Source organism: Mesoplodon mirus (assembly GCF_964341445.2).
Source record: "Mesoplodon mirus genome assembly, chromosome: 9".
Lineage (NCBI taxonomy): Eukaryota > Metazoa > Chordata > Mammalia > Artiodactyla > Ziphiidae > Mesoplodon > Mesoplodon mirus.
This window is the reverse complement of record NC_138985.1, coordinates 115,115,595-115,132,293: the sequence shown is the minus strand read 5'-3', so window position 1 is coordinate 115,132,293 and position 16,699 is coordinate 115,115,595. Positions and strand designations below refer to the sequence as shown.

At 53.7% G+C, this 16,699-nt stretch overlaps 1 protein-coding gene across 1 annotated transcript in view; it reads left to right on the top strand.

The window, feature by feature from the left end:
- Positions 1–16,699, top strand: part of PTPRN2 (protein tyrosine phosphatase receptor type N2) — a gene marked incomplete at its 5' end in the record, with an annotated part of 710,841 nt that overhangs the window by 57,153 nt on the left and 636,989 nt on the right. The window contains one exon of the mRNA XM_082632697.1: positions 14,308–14,358. Within this exon, the coding sequence (XP_082488823.1) occupies positions 14,308–14,358 (51 nt within the window). The remainder of the gene's footprint in view (positions 1–14,307; positions 14,359–16,699) is intronic.

Here is a 16,699-nt window from a genome sequence, read left to right as displayed (position 1 = left end):
AGACTCCCCTTGTTTTTGGTGACCTTGACCTTGAGGAGTGCTGGTCAGATATTTTGTAGAATGTCCCTCAGTTTGGCTTTGTTGATATTTTTCTCATGATTACACTGGGGTTATGAGTTTCTGGGAGGTAGACCACAGAGGTAAATGCTGTTCTCGTTACATTACGTCAGGGGCACACACTATCAAGATGACTTGTCCCTGTTGACGTTGACCTTGATCTCCTGGCTGAGGTGTGTTTGCCAGGTGTGTCCATGTGAAGTATCTCTTTCCCCCCTTTCCACACTGTACTCTTTGGAAGGAAGTTGCTATGCACAGCCCACATCTAAGGAGTGGGAGTTGTGCTCCCCTCCTCGAGGTGGAAAATCTACACACATTATTTGGAATTTTCCTGCACAGGAGATTTGTCTCTTTTCCTCGTTTATTTATTCACTAATTTCTTTTATACTTTGGATAATAACCCACTACTAGTTTATTTTTTTTGCTCAGATTTTTCCAGCTTTGGTCATTAGGAGCTATTTCAGCTGGCTATCTTCGAATACTCCCATCTGTATGGCTATTTTTTTGAGCACTTCCTTACTTTCTGGCACTACATGATGCTCTAGGCTCATCTGGTGTATTTCCTGCCCGAATCTTAGAATTAGCCATTTCTCTAAGGAATCTGAGTGCCTTTTATTTGTGAGTGGGATTAGAAGCCAGGATCTGAGCACTCGGTGTGCGCATTGCTACTGCGGTGTCATTGCTTGTGGACGTCTTAGCTAACAGAGCGAGGACTCACACGTGTGTGCACTAATCATACTTATAAATATTTCTCTCTGTGACCATCTGTATCTGTATCAGGCTGAACAGCAGCTCTTATCTGTGTCTCCAGCCCGAGTTCATCGCCACGGGGGTCCTTCCATCTCCTGCCTTTGCTTCTGTAGTCTCCAGCTCCGACAGTGAGAGAGCTGGCCCCCACCAACTGCCATCTATTTACTTAATTGTTGGATTTCAGTGTCAGAACTGCTAGTCTGTGCTCCCGGTGAAACTTTATCAACTAGAATACAGGGCTTACGTACAGTCTCTTTGGCCAGTAGTTTTATAGGCTCTCCTCATTTCCGAAGTTACTTAGGTCAGCATCTTTCCCCCAGCCCCTGAGAGGTGGTGGTTTCTCACATTTGTAACACGGTTAGATTCTTTTGTCATAGCCGTCATTCCATCCCGGGGTACTCCTGCCTCACTGTTAATTTTTGGTTAAATTTGCATACATTTAGGTTCATCTTTGTGCTGTAAGTTCAATGGGCTTCAACAGGCGTGTAGAGTCATGTGTCCACAATTACGGAGAAGTTTCACTGCTCAAAAAATGCTCTGCGCTTCACCCAGTCAGCCCTCTCTCCCTGGATGCCTGGAAACCACTGATCTTTTTCCTGTCTCCATAGTTTTACCTTTTCCAGAATTTTCAGACTGGCTTCTTTCACTTAAGGATGACTTCTCTTTAAATACTGTGGTAACAGCCCTGGTCTACCCAGGGGCCCAGTGAACAGGCTCCCACCCACATGCTCCAGCTGATCCCCTGGGGCCGCAGAGACATGACGCTTGGGAAGCGTGTGGGGACTCTGCGTGTTATCTGTGGGGCAAGGCTGTGCGGCGAGACTTGCCTGTAGAAGTTTTCCTTTTTCTACAGCAAGGCCGTGGATGTCTGTTGAGGTATGGTCAGGGGACAAGGGCAGCACCCTGTTTGTATGGTCTTTCATGTGGCTACAAGACGTGCACGGTTTAGAAGAGTTGGAGGAACAGATCATTCTGTGATTCGTGGGTTCTCTTACCTTCTGAATTCTACGTAAATTGATGTAATCTCCACGTTCATATCTCAATGCGTAGCCTTTGTCCAGTCACTTAAGTGGAATCACAAAACCATGCTGCTCTCTGTGGGCCGTGGGACAGGATGAGGCTGGGGATGCTAATCCTGGAAATGGACCTTGAGATGCTATTGCCAGTCCTGACACATCAACTCGCTCCACTGCCTCTTTGTTTTTTGAGGTCAGGGGGAAATGAAGAGAAAACGAGTGAGAGGGGAGGGAGGGAGGAGGTTCTGCAGTGATTTGCACCCACGAAGAGGGTGTGGAGTCACAGACATCAGAAGAAACTTAACCTGGCGTTGTCTGCGGTCCCCAAGTCCTAGGCAACTGTCCTCAACCTTTCGACTTGAGAAAAACAAATTGAAAATCGTGCATCAATGGCACATGTTATGCTGGTGAGATTCTCTGCAAACTACATACAGTCTCACGTGTGCAAGAGAGTAAGGCTTGTTGTGGGAGGGGTCATAAGACAGCAAAGTGCCTTGGTTCTCATGGGTGCTGCTGCCCTGTGCACAGCAACAAGGACCCACCACTTTCTCATTAGTTAATTGTCTCTGAAAAGAAGCCAATCTCATTCCATCAGAGTGTTCTTTGTGTCCTTCCTGGTGGCTTTTCACATTCCCGTCTGATCTACTCGTGACTGTCTTTCTCCTTCGGTTCCTTCTCCTCCTCATTTTTCTAAGAATGTGGTTCCTTTTTCTACATGGAATTCCAGTGTTTTTCATCAAATGGGAGAATTTCTGATGTCTCTGAACTGCTTTACTGTTACAATAGGAAAGAAAGAGCCTGGGCTAGAACAGAAGGGGGAGTTACAGTGGATGCGAAGAAGGGTAGACTTTTCTTTTTGTAATGAAATCTTGGAAAACATAAAATAGCCTTCTTCTGAACGTGTGAGAATGAGAAGAGGGGGAGTTTGAGGGCGTGCGGTTCTCACGGGGTGAGAGTTTGAGAAATCACTCATTCATTACTGAATAAATGCAGCAGAGCTTTTAGTTCCTCTCTACTGAGCACCTGCTCTGGGCTTGAGTAAGCGAAGCAAACTTACGTCAGCGCACCGGGGACATCCGAGTTATTCTGTGTCATGGGGGCTGCGGGGGACCCCAGAGGGAGAAGCTAAGATACAGAGTCATCACATTGAGAACATGCAGTGTTCCCTCTGAGAACCAGGCCCAGAAGAATGTTCCCTAGCATGCACAGGGCAGGGCACATTTTCTGGCATGCCCTTGACACTTTGGGGATGGAGGCCCTGAAGCGTTAGTGGTGGGTCGTCATCACCGATGTGAGGTATGCAGATGCACTTACCTTAGTGGCTTCTGGGGACGGGTCTCTGTATTTCACTTGTGTCTGTCTGTGTGGCCCATAAGGGACCTTGAATGGATGCTTGCTGAGTGGAATTGCAATTTAAGACGCCCCTAGTTGCTCACAGCTAGGCACGGAGAAGGCGGTGGGCGCGTCACCCATCACTTCTCCTGTGCAAACCTGTAGGCAGCTCTGCTGGCATGTCACCGTCAGTTCTCGCCATGTGTGGCCACCCAGGACCTCAGGCCAACCTGCCAGCACCAGACAAAGACAGGGCTCATCACATTTTCCTCGCGGCACTCTGCCCATGAGCTCAGCCACGCCTGCTGGATGCTGGCTGGCAGTTTGCCTTTTCCTATAGTGTGTTGTCAGCAGAACCCATAATATAGATGTAAATGAGGCCGTGGAGACTAGAAAGAAGGAAAAGAAATCTTGAGAGTTGATTTCCCCACTCATGCAGTTCTGGTCCTGCTTTTTTTGTGTGTGTGTGGTACGTGGGCCTCTCACTGTTGTGGCCTCTCCTGTTGCGGAGCACAGGCTCTGGACGCGCAGGCTCAGCGGCCATGGCTCACGGGCCCAGCCGCTCCGTGGCATGTGGGATCTTCCCAGACCGGGGCGCGAACCCGTGTCCCCTGCATCGGTAGGCGGACTCTCAACCACTGCGCCACCAGGGAAGCCCTGGTCCTGCTTTTTGAAACAGCACTCAACTTTGGTTCTGTGTCACCTTGACCTTTTAACTCTGCTTGACAGAAGGGGGAAATGGGTTGGATGTTGGGCCCTTGAACTGAATCACAGAGGTGACTCCGTGAGGTTCATGCAGCTCCTACTGGGCGGGGGGCAGGATGGCACGTTGACCACAGTCCCGCTTCCTTCTCTGGAGGAAGAGTCCCGGGCCTGCCCCGCAGGGTCAAACAGCTGTGGCAAATGCGGAAAGAAGGCTCGTAGGGGCATTTGCTGCAAGCTTTTACCAATGACATTGGTGGTTAGCCAGCCCTGGACGTGGCCCCAGGCCCAGTGCAGAACTCAGTTGGCCCTGCCTGTCCAAGACTTAGATATAGATGGGAAGGATGGACCGGTTGATTAAATGTGCACAGGACGCAGAGGGGAGGGCTGGAGAGAAGCTGGAATTGCACAGGTAGAGCCCAGAAGATTTAGGCTGTGGCTACGACAAGTGTGAATTCCCACGAGGATGAGGACAGAGTCCTGTTCTGGGGCCAAGAGGTCAGTGGTGGGAGTGGTCCAGGAGGGTCCAGGCTGGGTGGCTCAGCGGTGAATGTGAAAAAAAACCAGCTTGTGTTCTGAGGTGAACTTAGAGTCCATGGTGTCCTGGGATCCTGGAAAGGCCCACATGCTCTTGGGTGGTGCAGTCCAGGTTTGGGGGCGTGTGGCGGCCCCTGTGTGGACTGTGCTGGCACCACGAGGCCACCTGATGTCGGCGAGGCCAGCCTTGCTCTCCCTGCCAGCTCTGAGTGGTGCAGCAAGGAGGGGTGCCCGAGGAGTGTGCTGGGCCTGGCTGCTGCGGAGTCCCATGGGGGCGGCTGCATCCCTCGTGCTGTGTTCTGGAGGTGTCCTGTCTTGGTTCCCGCCTATTTTTTCAAGCTCAGTTTCTAACCTCCTTTTGGTCCCATGAGCAATCTGCTTTCCTTCTAAGGGACTGGGGCCAGCTCAGTTTTCTGTAAAATAATTGAGGCTTTTCAGGCCCATGGTGTGTGTCACAAGTATTGAGCTCAGCTGTTGTAGGAGAGAAGCAGCCATAGATGAGGTGTAAGCAGGGGGGTGGGCTGTGTCCCAATAGCACTTTACCTGCACAAGTGTGTGGCCGTTCTCTGCATGCCCTGGGTACCCTGAAGCTCCTGGGGTTCCTCTCTCTGACCCCCGGGTGGCTTGATGGGCTCCAGCTCTGGTGAGGGGAGGGGAGAGGCAGAACCAGGGAGAGGAGTGTCCACCGCTGCAGGTGGCCTGTCACTCCTGGCCTCTGTTCACTCCTGAACTGTGTGCCTCACTGGAGACGGGGATAGACGAGAGCAGGGAAGGTAGACTGAAACCTTGCCAGCTCACGTTTTTCAAGTGTAGCAGCCCCAACCCTTTCTGAATAAAGCGTATTAACGTACCGTGGCCTGTGTCCTGCGGGATGCCATTGCCAACAGGACGCTGCTCGTTCATATCACTGTGACACAGTTTGCAGTCACTTTTCTTCTCTGTTCCGCTATGTAATCTGGACCTACCGTGGACAGCAGGGTGCAGGAGATCAAGGATGCTGAAATACAACAAGTTCAAGAGGAGGACAAAGACAGTTACTGCTCAGATTCACCCAGACGCCCTTCCTGGCCCTTCAGCCCCATCCTCTGCAGTGTGTCTGCGTGTCCCCAGTACTTCAGGTGTCAGTGTTAAAAGGATGTGCAGTGACAGTTGTCTCATTTGAAATTGCATGTTTGGCATGAAGACTGCACTTACCACCATGCTGCTTTTGTGGACAGGTGCTCACAAATAGCAAACGTTCTTTCTTATCTCATCATTTAAAAACAAAACCAGAAAATTATCTGAAAAAGACCTCTGATGTTTTTGAGCTCGTAGTGTGAGGATTCTAAACATCAAGCCATAGGGGCAGTTCTTGCCTTTTAATCCTGATTGAAAAACATATATAAATATACATCGATCTTAAAATGAAACCTAAGATACTCATAAATGTTAGTTGATGTATGATTTTTTTCCTTCATAGCTAATACAAAATAATTTGAATAAGGCATGTCACTTGATGCTTGGGAAAATACAGAATTTGGATCCAAAAAATGAATCATAAAGAGTTTGTTAAATTTACTTTATAATACAATCTTTAATAATATGCTGATTCAAAATTTATTGATTTATTTTTGGGAGGGGATGCTGCTATTTATTTATTTATTTATTTGGCTGCATTGGGTCTTCGTTGCTGCATGCAGGTTTTCTCTATTTGCGGTGTGCAGGGGCTACTCTTTATTGCAGTACATGGGCTTCTTATTGCTATGGCTTCTCTTGTTGCAGAGCATGGGCTCTAGGCGCATGGGCTTAGTAGTTGTGGCACGTGGGCTGTAGAGCGCAGGCTCAGTAGTTGTGGCACCTGGGCTCAGTAGTTGTGGCTCTCGGGCTCTAGAGTGCAGGCTCAGTAGTTGTGGCGTGTGGGCTCGTGGGCTCTAGAGCACAGGCTCAGTAGTTGTGGCATGCGAACTCAGTAGTTGTGGCTCATGTGCTGCAGAGCGCAGGCTCAGTAGTTGTGGCACGCGGGCTCAGTAGTTGTGGCTCGCGGGCTCTAGAGCACAGGCTCAGTAGTTGTGGTGCACGGGCTTAGTTGCTCCGCGGCATGTGGGATCTTCCTGGACCAGGGATCGAACCCGTGTCCCCTGCATTGGCAGGTGGATTCTTAACCACTGAGCCACCGGGGAAGTCCTAAAAATTTAAATTAAAATTATTTCTACATGTTGTGCCCTTGCTTCTCGTTGGAAATGCGGAAACTTGGGATCCACTCTGGCCTCAGGAATCAACATGGCATTTTATCAGGACGGCAGTTGATTCATGGGCACTAAAGTTTGAGAACTGTGTGTTCTATCATGTGACGATGGCAAAATAAGATCGATTTCCTAAGGAGGGTCCTGAGATTTTATGTGACTATCCAGGGGCCCCATGCATCAGGAATGGCTGAGAAACTGAACTAATCTTTCCCTCTTTCACCTGAGACCCGAGGCAGCCCAGTACTGCGACAGTCCCCAGGCCATGCATCCAGCACATCCGCGGAAGGGTGGGTCTGCAGCGCACGTGCACCACACCCACATCCCTACTTTTGTCTGGTCTCCGTCAGTTGTTCTCACTTCCACGCTGTTCTTTCACGGGGAGCTGCTGTGTTTGGCCTGGCTCATGACTGCACCAGTCGGGGGGTCTCTGGGGTTCCATTTCTTTCTCCTAATGCAGTGTGTATTTGCACCCTCAGTATTTGACATTCAAGGCTCCTTGTTAAATATTTTTTTCAAAGCTTTTCTTTAACTTTGTATCTATGGAAACAAGGTTAGAAATGCTTTCTAAATCCAAAAGAATAATTCAGCAAATACCCTTTTTTGGGAAAATATTATTGCATTTCAGAAAACCTGTCTGAGAACAAAAAGCAAAGAGACAGTTAAAATGCCACTCAGAATACACCTAGTCCAGCTGGAGCGGGAATGCACTGGGCTGATGTTACTGAACCAGGTGCGCTTTGCCCGCCGCACAGCAAGCCGCCCAGGTGTGCAGCAGAGAGAGGTTCACGTGGCTGTGGGGTGGGAGGTGTGGCCCTGGCAGAGCCCACACCTAACAACCGGGGAAGGTGAAGGTGGACGTGCAGGGCGTGAGGACGAGGGCTGCCACCCCCGGGCCACGGGCTGGCTGCAGGGCTTTGTTCCTGTCTCCGCCCCTGCACCGTCCCTTTTGTGGACGGAGACATGCTGGTGGACGGCTGCACACAGCAGAGGCGATGCCCGCCCCCCTCTCTCCAAGGGGAGGACGGGCCTGTGACGGGAGCTGCTTCTCCTTCTGGGGCGTCCTGGGGGGGGCGGGCAGCCTCGCTGCTCCCTCTCCCCCTTTTCCTCCCCACTCTCTTTGAAATCTCCATCAGGGCTTCGATCTGAGATCTTGTTGTCCTTGTCTCCGGAGGTAAGCGCCAGTTTCAGATTGTGCAGCCCCTGGGCTGGTGCCCTTTAATCTCTTGCTTGCTTTTCAGGGTCTTGTTCCAAGAGAAGTGGGTTTTTAACGTGGAAGTGGTTTTCTATTGCTGCCTGGACACCCTGCCCTGAAACGTTTTTGCCTTTGATCGGACGGAAACGTCCAGGCACAGCACAGTGGGCGCAGGGGCCCTCGTTGTTTGTGTGGGCTGTGCCTGGGGCGCGGTGACGTTGAGAGCAGTGCCGGGTGCAGGGAACCCCCCGCTTCACCTCGGAGAAGACCGAGCGGAGCTGGCCCCTCCGCTTCCCCTTTGGGATATTAGAGATGAAGACGGCTTTAAAGAGAACCTCTCTTCACTCTTACGCCTTCGTTGCTAATGTAGTTCCTAGAAAAGGGTATAATTTGATCCCCAGAATTCAGGGTTTCAGGCCCTTCGTGTTTTCCGTGAGGGAGACGATGAGAAGTTGATAAGGGGCGGCCACTGCCGGTGGGTGCAGCGGTCACGTACCCCGGGTCCAGGGGCTCACGGCCCAACTGCGCTTCCTGAGGCCCAGCAGAGCCCAGCAGACACGGCGCCGCTGCCAGGGAGCAGCAGTGGGGCTGAGGGCCGGGCGGTGGGCAGCGGGCTCAAAACGTGCCGGCAGCGGCGCTCGCTGCGCCTGGGTGTCTGGTGGGGTCACGAGGAGGTCAGGGGAAGGCGGGGTTTCTGTCACGTGACTCTGCCTTGGCTGTTTACGTCGTGACGTCCGCCACGTTCCCCGTGACGTCCGCCATGTTCCCCGTACCAGAGCCGGTACGGCTGTGGCGTGGAACACCTTTGCAGACGCCGTGGCCACGAGGCGTTGAGTGTCTGTCCTGAGAGGCCGCCTTCCGTGCTCGCACGACTCTGTCCGCCCCGTGTGTGTGGCGCTGGGTGCAGCTCTGGGGCGTCTCCGGGTACCAGCCTCAACGTGGGCCCCGCGGAGAAGCGCTCGGGGCGAGGGTGAGTGAGTGCGTGCAGGCACCGCCCGCGGGCCCTGAGGAGGGTACGCACAGGCCTGGTGAAGAAGCGGGTGACGGCCCGGGCCCGGGGGTGGACGGTCACGGGATGAGGGTGGTGCGCGCTTTACCAGAGGCCTTGTCCCAGTCACCTGGGTTCTGACGCCACTTTTCCCAGTAAAGGGAACGGCTGAGTCGGGCCAGCCACAGGCTGAGTGTGGACGCCTCGGCGTGTGGGAGCTGGAGGCCTTGAGAGCTCTCGTCCGGCTCCCTTTAGCCGCAGAGGAGCGGCCCCTCCCATGGGCTCGCCTGGTTCGCCACGCGCTGGCCCTGCCCCCGGGCGGGCCTGGCGGAGGACGAGCAGGGGGAGCCCCCTGCGCGCGCGGGCGTCCAGAGGAACCGCGGGCGTCCGTGCGCAGCTCCAGCTCTGAGGGCTTCCCGGTGACCCCGTGGGCCACGGAGCCGTCCCGGCTGTCCTGGCACTCGCCGCGGGGAGGTGGCCCTCAGGACCCACACCCGCAGGGCCCCCCTGGCCTGCAGGCACCGCTCCCACTCGGGTCCAGTGGCTCACAGCTCGGTTCAGGCACGAACCTTCGTGTTCCAAGGCCGCACACGCGCAGCTTGTAGGTTGCTGCTGCTTAGACACGTAGAGCCAAGAAGCAGCTCCCGGAAAAAGAGAAGTGGTCCAAACGAGTGGAGGACAAGCTGAGTACATGACAAGTCGGGACCAAAACAGAAGCCTGAAAAACAAACCAGCCCCACATCGCTGTCTGCCCGTCCGCCGGGGCTTTCCTGGAGCGCCACCAGGTGGGGCGCTGCGCCTGCGCTGGTTTCCCCGTCAGCGTCTGCTGCGAGGCTGGCCTCAGGCCGGTGCCTCTGGGCCGGGGCTTCCGGTGCTCAGCTCGCAGGAGCGGGGTCTGCCACAACTTCCCTGAGCCCTGCCCGCTCTCAGTGGCCTCCCGTCCCTTCCTGCCGGGCTGGGGGCTGCTCCCGGGGCGCTGGGGCAGCGTGTTGGGGCCGGGAGCGGAGCCGAGGCAGGGGTGTCGCCGTAGGGGAGGAGCGTGCGGCTGCAGGGCCTCTCGCCCTCCCTCCGGACGGCAGGTCACTGAATGACGCAGACTGTCCTCTCGTTCCCCCAGATCTGCTCTGCACGCACGGGGGACAAGGGCCGCGGGTGAAGGGGGAGGAGTGGAGGGGTGAGGGCGGAGGTCTGGACGTGCCGCTCCATCAGGTGGGAGTCCGGTGGCCGCACCCCTGCCTCTGTCTGCTCAGGTGACCTTGGTGAACCCAAACCATCTTACCCGGAACAGCGTGCAGTAGTGGGGAAGAGCATCTCTGGGGCAGGGTCAAACCAGGCTTTGGGCTGTGGACATATTACTCACCTTTTTGGGGCCTGGTTTTCCTCATCTGTAAAATGGGAATCAGTGCGTTGCAGGGTTATCGTAGGACTCGACACAGTGTACGGAAGGCACAGGTCACAGTGTTCAACTGACAAGCTCAGGAGCACAACTGTACAAGGTAGCGGGAAGGTCGCTACATTGTATTGTTTACTTGGGACAAGTGAGAAAGTAACGGAAAGTCCACGTATGAGAAGACGTTTTGTGGAAAATTGCCACTGGGAAAAGGATGACATACTTGTCATTAACACATGCCACGCAGCCCTTGTGCGGCTGGATGTCGCTGTAGCTTTACTTGGCTGATACTAAACCATTCTTGGCTTAGCAGCAGTATCAGCTCTCGGTTTTAACAAAATTGGGTGAGACTGCTCTTGGCTTCTGAGAATCTTTCTCTTACCTTGTAGAAGATCCAGAATCACTGCTCTTGTTCTTGTGGTCCATCTGAGAGGGAAACTATTTTATTTCTGGTGAGAGAATTCACTTTACATTCAGCTTTTTCTTACATTATTCAGTCACAAAACCTCTGTATTATGTTAGTGCACGTTTATGTCTGTCTCAGAACTTTTGCAGAAGCCCTGAGGGAGGGGAGGAGTTCTTTTGATTCTGGTTTGTCAGGCGAGAATACCAGACCCAGGTGGGTGAATGGCTCCATTGTGGCTGGTTGGAATGGAGGTGATGGAGTTGGTGGGGCTGGGGCCTCTGGCCCCTGCAGCAGAGTCCCACCTGCGGGGACCCCCAGGAGTGGAAGGGACAGGTTGGGGGCAGGTGAGGGTGAGTCTCCAATCGACAGGGCGGTGGGGTCCGGCCCACATGGACTGTTTCCACCACAAAATACAAAACCCTTTCTGAATGCCTCTTGGGAGTGGTGGGGCATGAGAGGCAGAACCAGCCTGGCTCCGTTCAGAAGAGCCGGATCCGTTTTGATTCTGAATAAGAGAAGAAAAAAGAGGCACCACAAGGCACCAACAAGGCACACTGTACCTCTCAGTATTCAGAGAAAGTAAAGAGGAAGGAGAGTTTGAACTAAAAAAGCTCAGGAGTGTGTGTGTGTGCGCGTGTGTGTGCGTGTATATGTGTGCGTGCGTGCGCTCCTCGTCTTCATGGACGGTGTGGACCACACCCTTAAGTGGGGAGTTCCAGTGTGAGCCCTGGGCCCCAGGAGACTCCGGGTAGATAGCCGGCTGTGGCTTTCTTCATGGATTTAACTCTTGCCTTCAGAGTGGCATCTGGACCCGAGGCCATCCATGCACTTGACCTGAGGCGGCAGTGTGAGCGGTGACCGCCCGGGGTGAGGGGGCAGTGCCGAGCTGGGGACAGGACTCTGTCCACACCGAGCGCTGTCACACCAACGTCTCTTTCTTTCTCTCGTGATGGTTTATGGCTGATATTTAAAATGAAATACGGTCTTCCTTAATCTTAGTGCGAATAACAACACAAGTAACTTAGCAGTCAAATGAGCATGTTGCCTGGCTGGTGAGATGGGCACAGCATTTGCAGCTCTGGCCGTAAATAACTTGACATGCTGCCGTTGGCGGTCTCTCTGACGCATTTTCTCCGGCTCCCTGGGGTGGACCAAGCCAGGTGGACACTGATAGCGCGCACTGTTGTTCCCAGGTTCGGATTCAAGAGTGAATCGTGATGCACATCCCATTCAGGTCGCATCTCACTGTCAGCCGTGATCAGAGCAGGATGGGGAGCGAATAAAGCATTTTCCTGATGCCTTTTCTAGCAGTGTCACCTGCCGCTTCCACGTGACAAGCACAGAGTTCTTACTGTGAGCGAGTCTCCGGCCCGAGCCGTGCGGCCGCCCTTGCCCCTCTGTCCTGCCTTCCTCCGAGGTCTTCTGCTATCGTCCTGGGCGGTTATGGAGAGCAGCCTCCCCCTGAGGGCCTGGGCCGTGGGAGAGGCGGCCCGAGCCCTGGGCTTCTCGCGAGACCCTTGGCAGTTGCTTCTGGTCACCCAGCCGAGCGGGTCTCCCTCTGGGTGGATGAACAGAGCCTAAGCGGTCGGCTAACCTGGCCCTGATTTCAGCGCTCAGGATGCTGAGACCAGAGGGGCCAGGTGACCTCCTCGAGGTCACTGCTTTGGGGGGAACCAGACTGGACTCAGTCTCCCTAAGTCTCCCTGTGCCAGGCTGTCTCTTGGGAGGGGCATTCGCGCAGCTTCCCTCTTCGGGTGTTTTCCTCCTATCCCGCACTCAGCCTGGCTCTGGAGGGAGGGAGGAGTGGGACAGGAGGCAGCAGCTGCGAGGAGGGGGGAACGGAACACGGGGGTCAGTTCACGGTAAAGGAGGCGGCAACGGTGTGCGTTGAAACTAGACGAAGAAGGAAGTGCTGTTTCTCATGAGGTTATGAGGTTTCAGGAAGATGGAGCTTAGAGCTGAGGCCCAGGGCAGTGTCCAGCTTGCTTCAGGTCTGCACCCTGGGCCTGCCTCTTAGGGCTTCTCCTCTGGAACGAGGGGACCGTAAGGTCCGGCTCTTAAGGTTGTCACAAGGGCAGGGTGAGGCTCCTTAGTCTCATGAACTTGGGCAGTTCCATCCTCTGTGAGACTCTCTTCCTTGGTTCTGGGACCGTATTATTTATTTAGTTATTTATTTTCTGTACGTGGGCCTCTCTCACTGCTGTGGCCTCTCCCGTCGCGGAGCACAGGCTCCAGATGCGCAGGCTCAGCGGCTGGGGCTCATGGGCCCAGCCGCTCCGCGGCATGTGGGATCTTCCCAGACCGGGGCACGAACCCCCGTCTCCTGCATCGGCAGGCGGACTCTCAACCACTGCGCCACCAGGGAAGCCCCCTGGGACCGTATTTTTCATCCTCTGTGGATCCGGGTTGTGGGCCTTCCTCAGTCCTTATCTGTTTAAAGAAATGAGTGCTTCAGCTGTAGGATCTTAGAGCAATTCCCTGATTGGAAACTTTACAGTGACCCTGGGGGTGAATCCTTTGTAATTAATAACTTCCTGTATTTGTCACCCTTTTTCACTCATCTGTTTCCTCTTGAGCACCTGCTGTTCTCCAGACACACGGGTAGCCATTCAAGAAATGGTAGAGGAGAAAAACATACATTTATGTGGTTCCTCACCTTGAGAATCTCATATTCAGAGAAGTTGTGCCCTTAAGTTGACCTCACAATACAATGTGGAGAGTCCTATAGCAGATGCCTGGACAGAACTATTTGGCCAGCCTAGTCAAGGGAGTTTCCAGGGGGGACTATTGACTTCGGTCTTAGTGGATAAATAGGAGTCTGTCAGCTGGAGGAACAGGAGTGCAGGCATTACGCTTTGAAAGTAACGTGTTCTTCGCATTGCTGAAAGGCGCGGTGTGTTCAGAATACACCTGGCTTTTGTTGGCTCACGGCCCTCCACTGGGGCAGGTGTGATTATAGCATATGGGGGCCCTGGGGACCACTCTGACCGTTGTTCCAGTTGTTCACACCCTCACCTGCCCGGGTCACCCCACCGGGGATGGATTTTCTCTTGTCCTTTCCCTGCGTCGCAGATGTACTTGAACGCAGGGCAGGAGGGCCACCTTCTGTGCCCTTCCCCCGCCCCCTGCTTGTGGGTAAACTTGTCTGGCGTTGCACTCGCTTCGCTTTCTGGTGTCTTTATGGAGCGTGTACCTTTCTCCCTCCTCTTTGTCCATTCCTTGGCCACAAACGCAGGCTGCCTGTCCACTTCAGGCGTGCACGTAGCGGGTGTTAGGATGTTTGAGAGAGGGACCCAGAGGTGCTACCCGAATGATGATGCTCACAGAGCCCTGGGGGCCTGGCCCTGATGGGGAGCTTGCCACGGAGTGTCTGCCTGAAGGGCTCACCCCCCGCGCCCCCTCTGCTGCTCACAGGAAGGTCCCCTCGGGCACACGGCCCCTCCTTGTTGCCAGAAGGGACAGGATGATGGTGATCATCCTCCTGATGGAGAAGCTGGGCCTGCATTTATTCCCTCTCACTGACTCAAGCCAGGGGCATGTTGTTCTGGCTTCCAGATGATGCAACATCATCTCAAAAAGGCCAAACCCACAGAGCCCGTGCAGGTCTGCACTGTTTCTCTGGGACGCAGGAGTCAGCATATGCCATGGCCCCGAGGGCTGCATTGCTCGTCTTGAGGCTCTGACTCCTTTCTCCTTTGTGTTTCCTCCCCAGGCTGCTTATTCGAGGATGGCCTGTGCACACCCTCTGAGACCTGCGTGAACGGTAAGTGCTGGTGCCACCGGACACATGGCTGAGGGTCTGGGTTTGCCTCTATCCCACCAACCCACTGTGACTCCAAGCGTGGCTTTTCACTGCATGGAGCGAAGGTTCTGGGTGAGGCTGATTTTGTTTGATTCTTCTGAAGAGCGTCGTGGAGCTGAAACTTCTCTGGACACTACTAAAAGGAGAGAAAATGGAAAATTAATGGAAGTAGAACAGGGTCTTTCTATGGATGTATGTTTGTGTGTCCGTATCTTTATCTGTACCTGTGTCCCAGTATTTTAAGCTGATTCATGAGAAGCTTTACAACTGTAAAGCTGTTTATTTGTATTTAAAAGTTACAGGTGATCATGCTCAGACTAGTGTCCATGAAAGTAGTTAAGGCTCCATGAACCTGGAGTGCCGGAGTAGAACTGGTTGATCTGGGGACTCTCAAGTCTTCCCGTCTCTCCTCTTCTGCAGCTTCATCCTTTCGACCCCCTCTTATCCTCTCTTATTAGGCGGAGAAGAAGACGTCTGGTGCTTTATGTTTTCTGGTAGGGCTCATAGCCCACAAGCCGGGGACCTAAAGTATCAGAGCAGGGTGTTCTCCCAGGCCCGGGCTCTGGAGCCTTTGCTCAGAGGGACTGCCCCTTAGAAGAAGACCCGGCGTCATTTGATGGGCAGCAGATCCGGGCAGTGCACACGTTGATCGTGGCCCAGCATGAGGCGGGCTCTCTCCTCCCTCACTGCCCGTCCCTGTCGTTAGATTATGGGTGTGTTTGGGGTGGATTTTGTCCCTGCCTGGATCCTGCCGGCGGCGCTCACCGCCTGACACAGGTGCTCTAGCTCCACCCGGCTCTCTGTGCAACGCAGGGCTTGTGGGTGGACCCAACTTGGTAGGCCGTGCGGCGCTGGGACCCTTCTGTCCAGTGCAGTGAGGCCCTCGGGGTGAAGGGGCCTCTGCCTGACCTTCGCTGAGCTCACTGGTCTTTGCCAGGCCCACGGGGGACACTGTTGAGGGGCTGAAGGTCAAACACCAGGTGCGCCAGGCATTCAGGGTGAGAAAGTCCTGGGTCGGAGAGCGCGGATTTCAGGGCTGGGAACAACTTTGTGCCTGTGTCCCTGCAGCTTGCGTGCCCTGGGGACGAACTGCTGACGGGCTGGATGGTTCGGTTTTGTGTCTTTGCTTGAGGGGGGTTCTGTTCAGTCATGACAAGCGGTGGCCTGGGCTGGGGTGTGGCCTCTGTGACCAGAGCTGTCCCGGTTTGCGACGCTGCAGGGCTGTCCGGCCTGAGTGCCTCGGGGTGCAACCTCGCGCGGCCGGGCCTCTCTCTGGGTCCCACTGTGGCTTCTTGCGACGGTACCTCCTGAAGCTTTTATTTGGAGGCAGCTTTAAAAATAATTTTATTAAAAAAATATGTCATCTGCCCTGACTTGGTGACGTTTGATTATAAAGGAAACAGGTGTGCCTGTTTAATTTAATTGGAGACTAGGGTGGCACCAGCAGGATAAAAGCTGTAGCTCTGTTCCCTCCCCTTTGTCCTTGACAAAAAGCAGGCCTGGAAGTCACAGCTGTTCTCGGAGGCTTTCCTTCCCTAACCCCAACTGGCCTCCCTGGCATGGAATTACATTAACGTTATATAACAAAATAGCTTTGAGTTCTTTGGAAAAGGAAAGCAATTTAAATGTAAGTATAAACACACAGGCCTTGATTTATGGAGACAGACAATATTTGATATGTTCTCTAGTACAGTTAAGAGCCGGCTGTGAAATGGCAGCGTGGGGTGGGAGGCAGTAACAAACAGAGGTGCTGCCCTGGGTCTGTGCTTCCCACGAGTGACCGCGTGCTTCAGCCTGGCAGCAGGGGGGTGTGGCCCGGCAGCCAGGACGTCGCTGGGGGCCGGTGTGTGGAGCCCAGAATGTTCTGCAGTCAGACTCGGTTCCTCTCTCTCTCTCTCTTTCTCCCCCACTCCCCCTCTCGCCCTCTCTCCCTCTCTTCTCCCCTCCCTTTTCTTGGGATACAGGTAGAAATATATGATCCTTACTAACCTTATATATATTTTCAAAAAGCCCAACAGGCCTTGTTAAGCACAATTAAAATGCTTGCGTGGAATAAGATACTTTATAAAGAAAAGTCAAAAGAAACAGACTGACTGCCTCACACCTATTATGATGGCTACTGTAAAGAAACAAAACCCAGAAAATTACAAGTGTTGTCAAGCATGTGGGGAAATTGGGCCCCTTGCGCTGTTGGTGGGAATGTAAAGTGGTGTAGCTGCTGTGGAAAATAGTATGGAGGCTCCTCAAACAATTAAAAACAAAGTTACAGTGTGATCCAGCAATTCCACTTCTGGGTGGAATA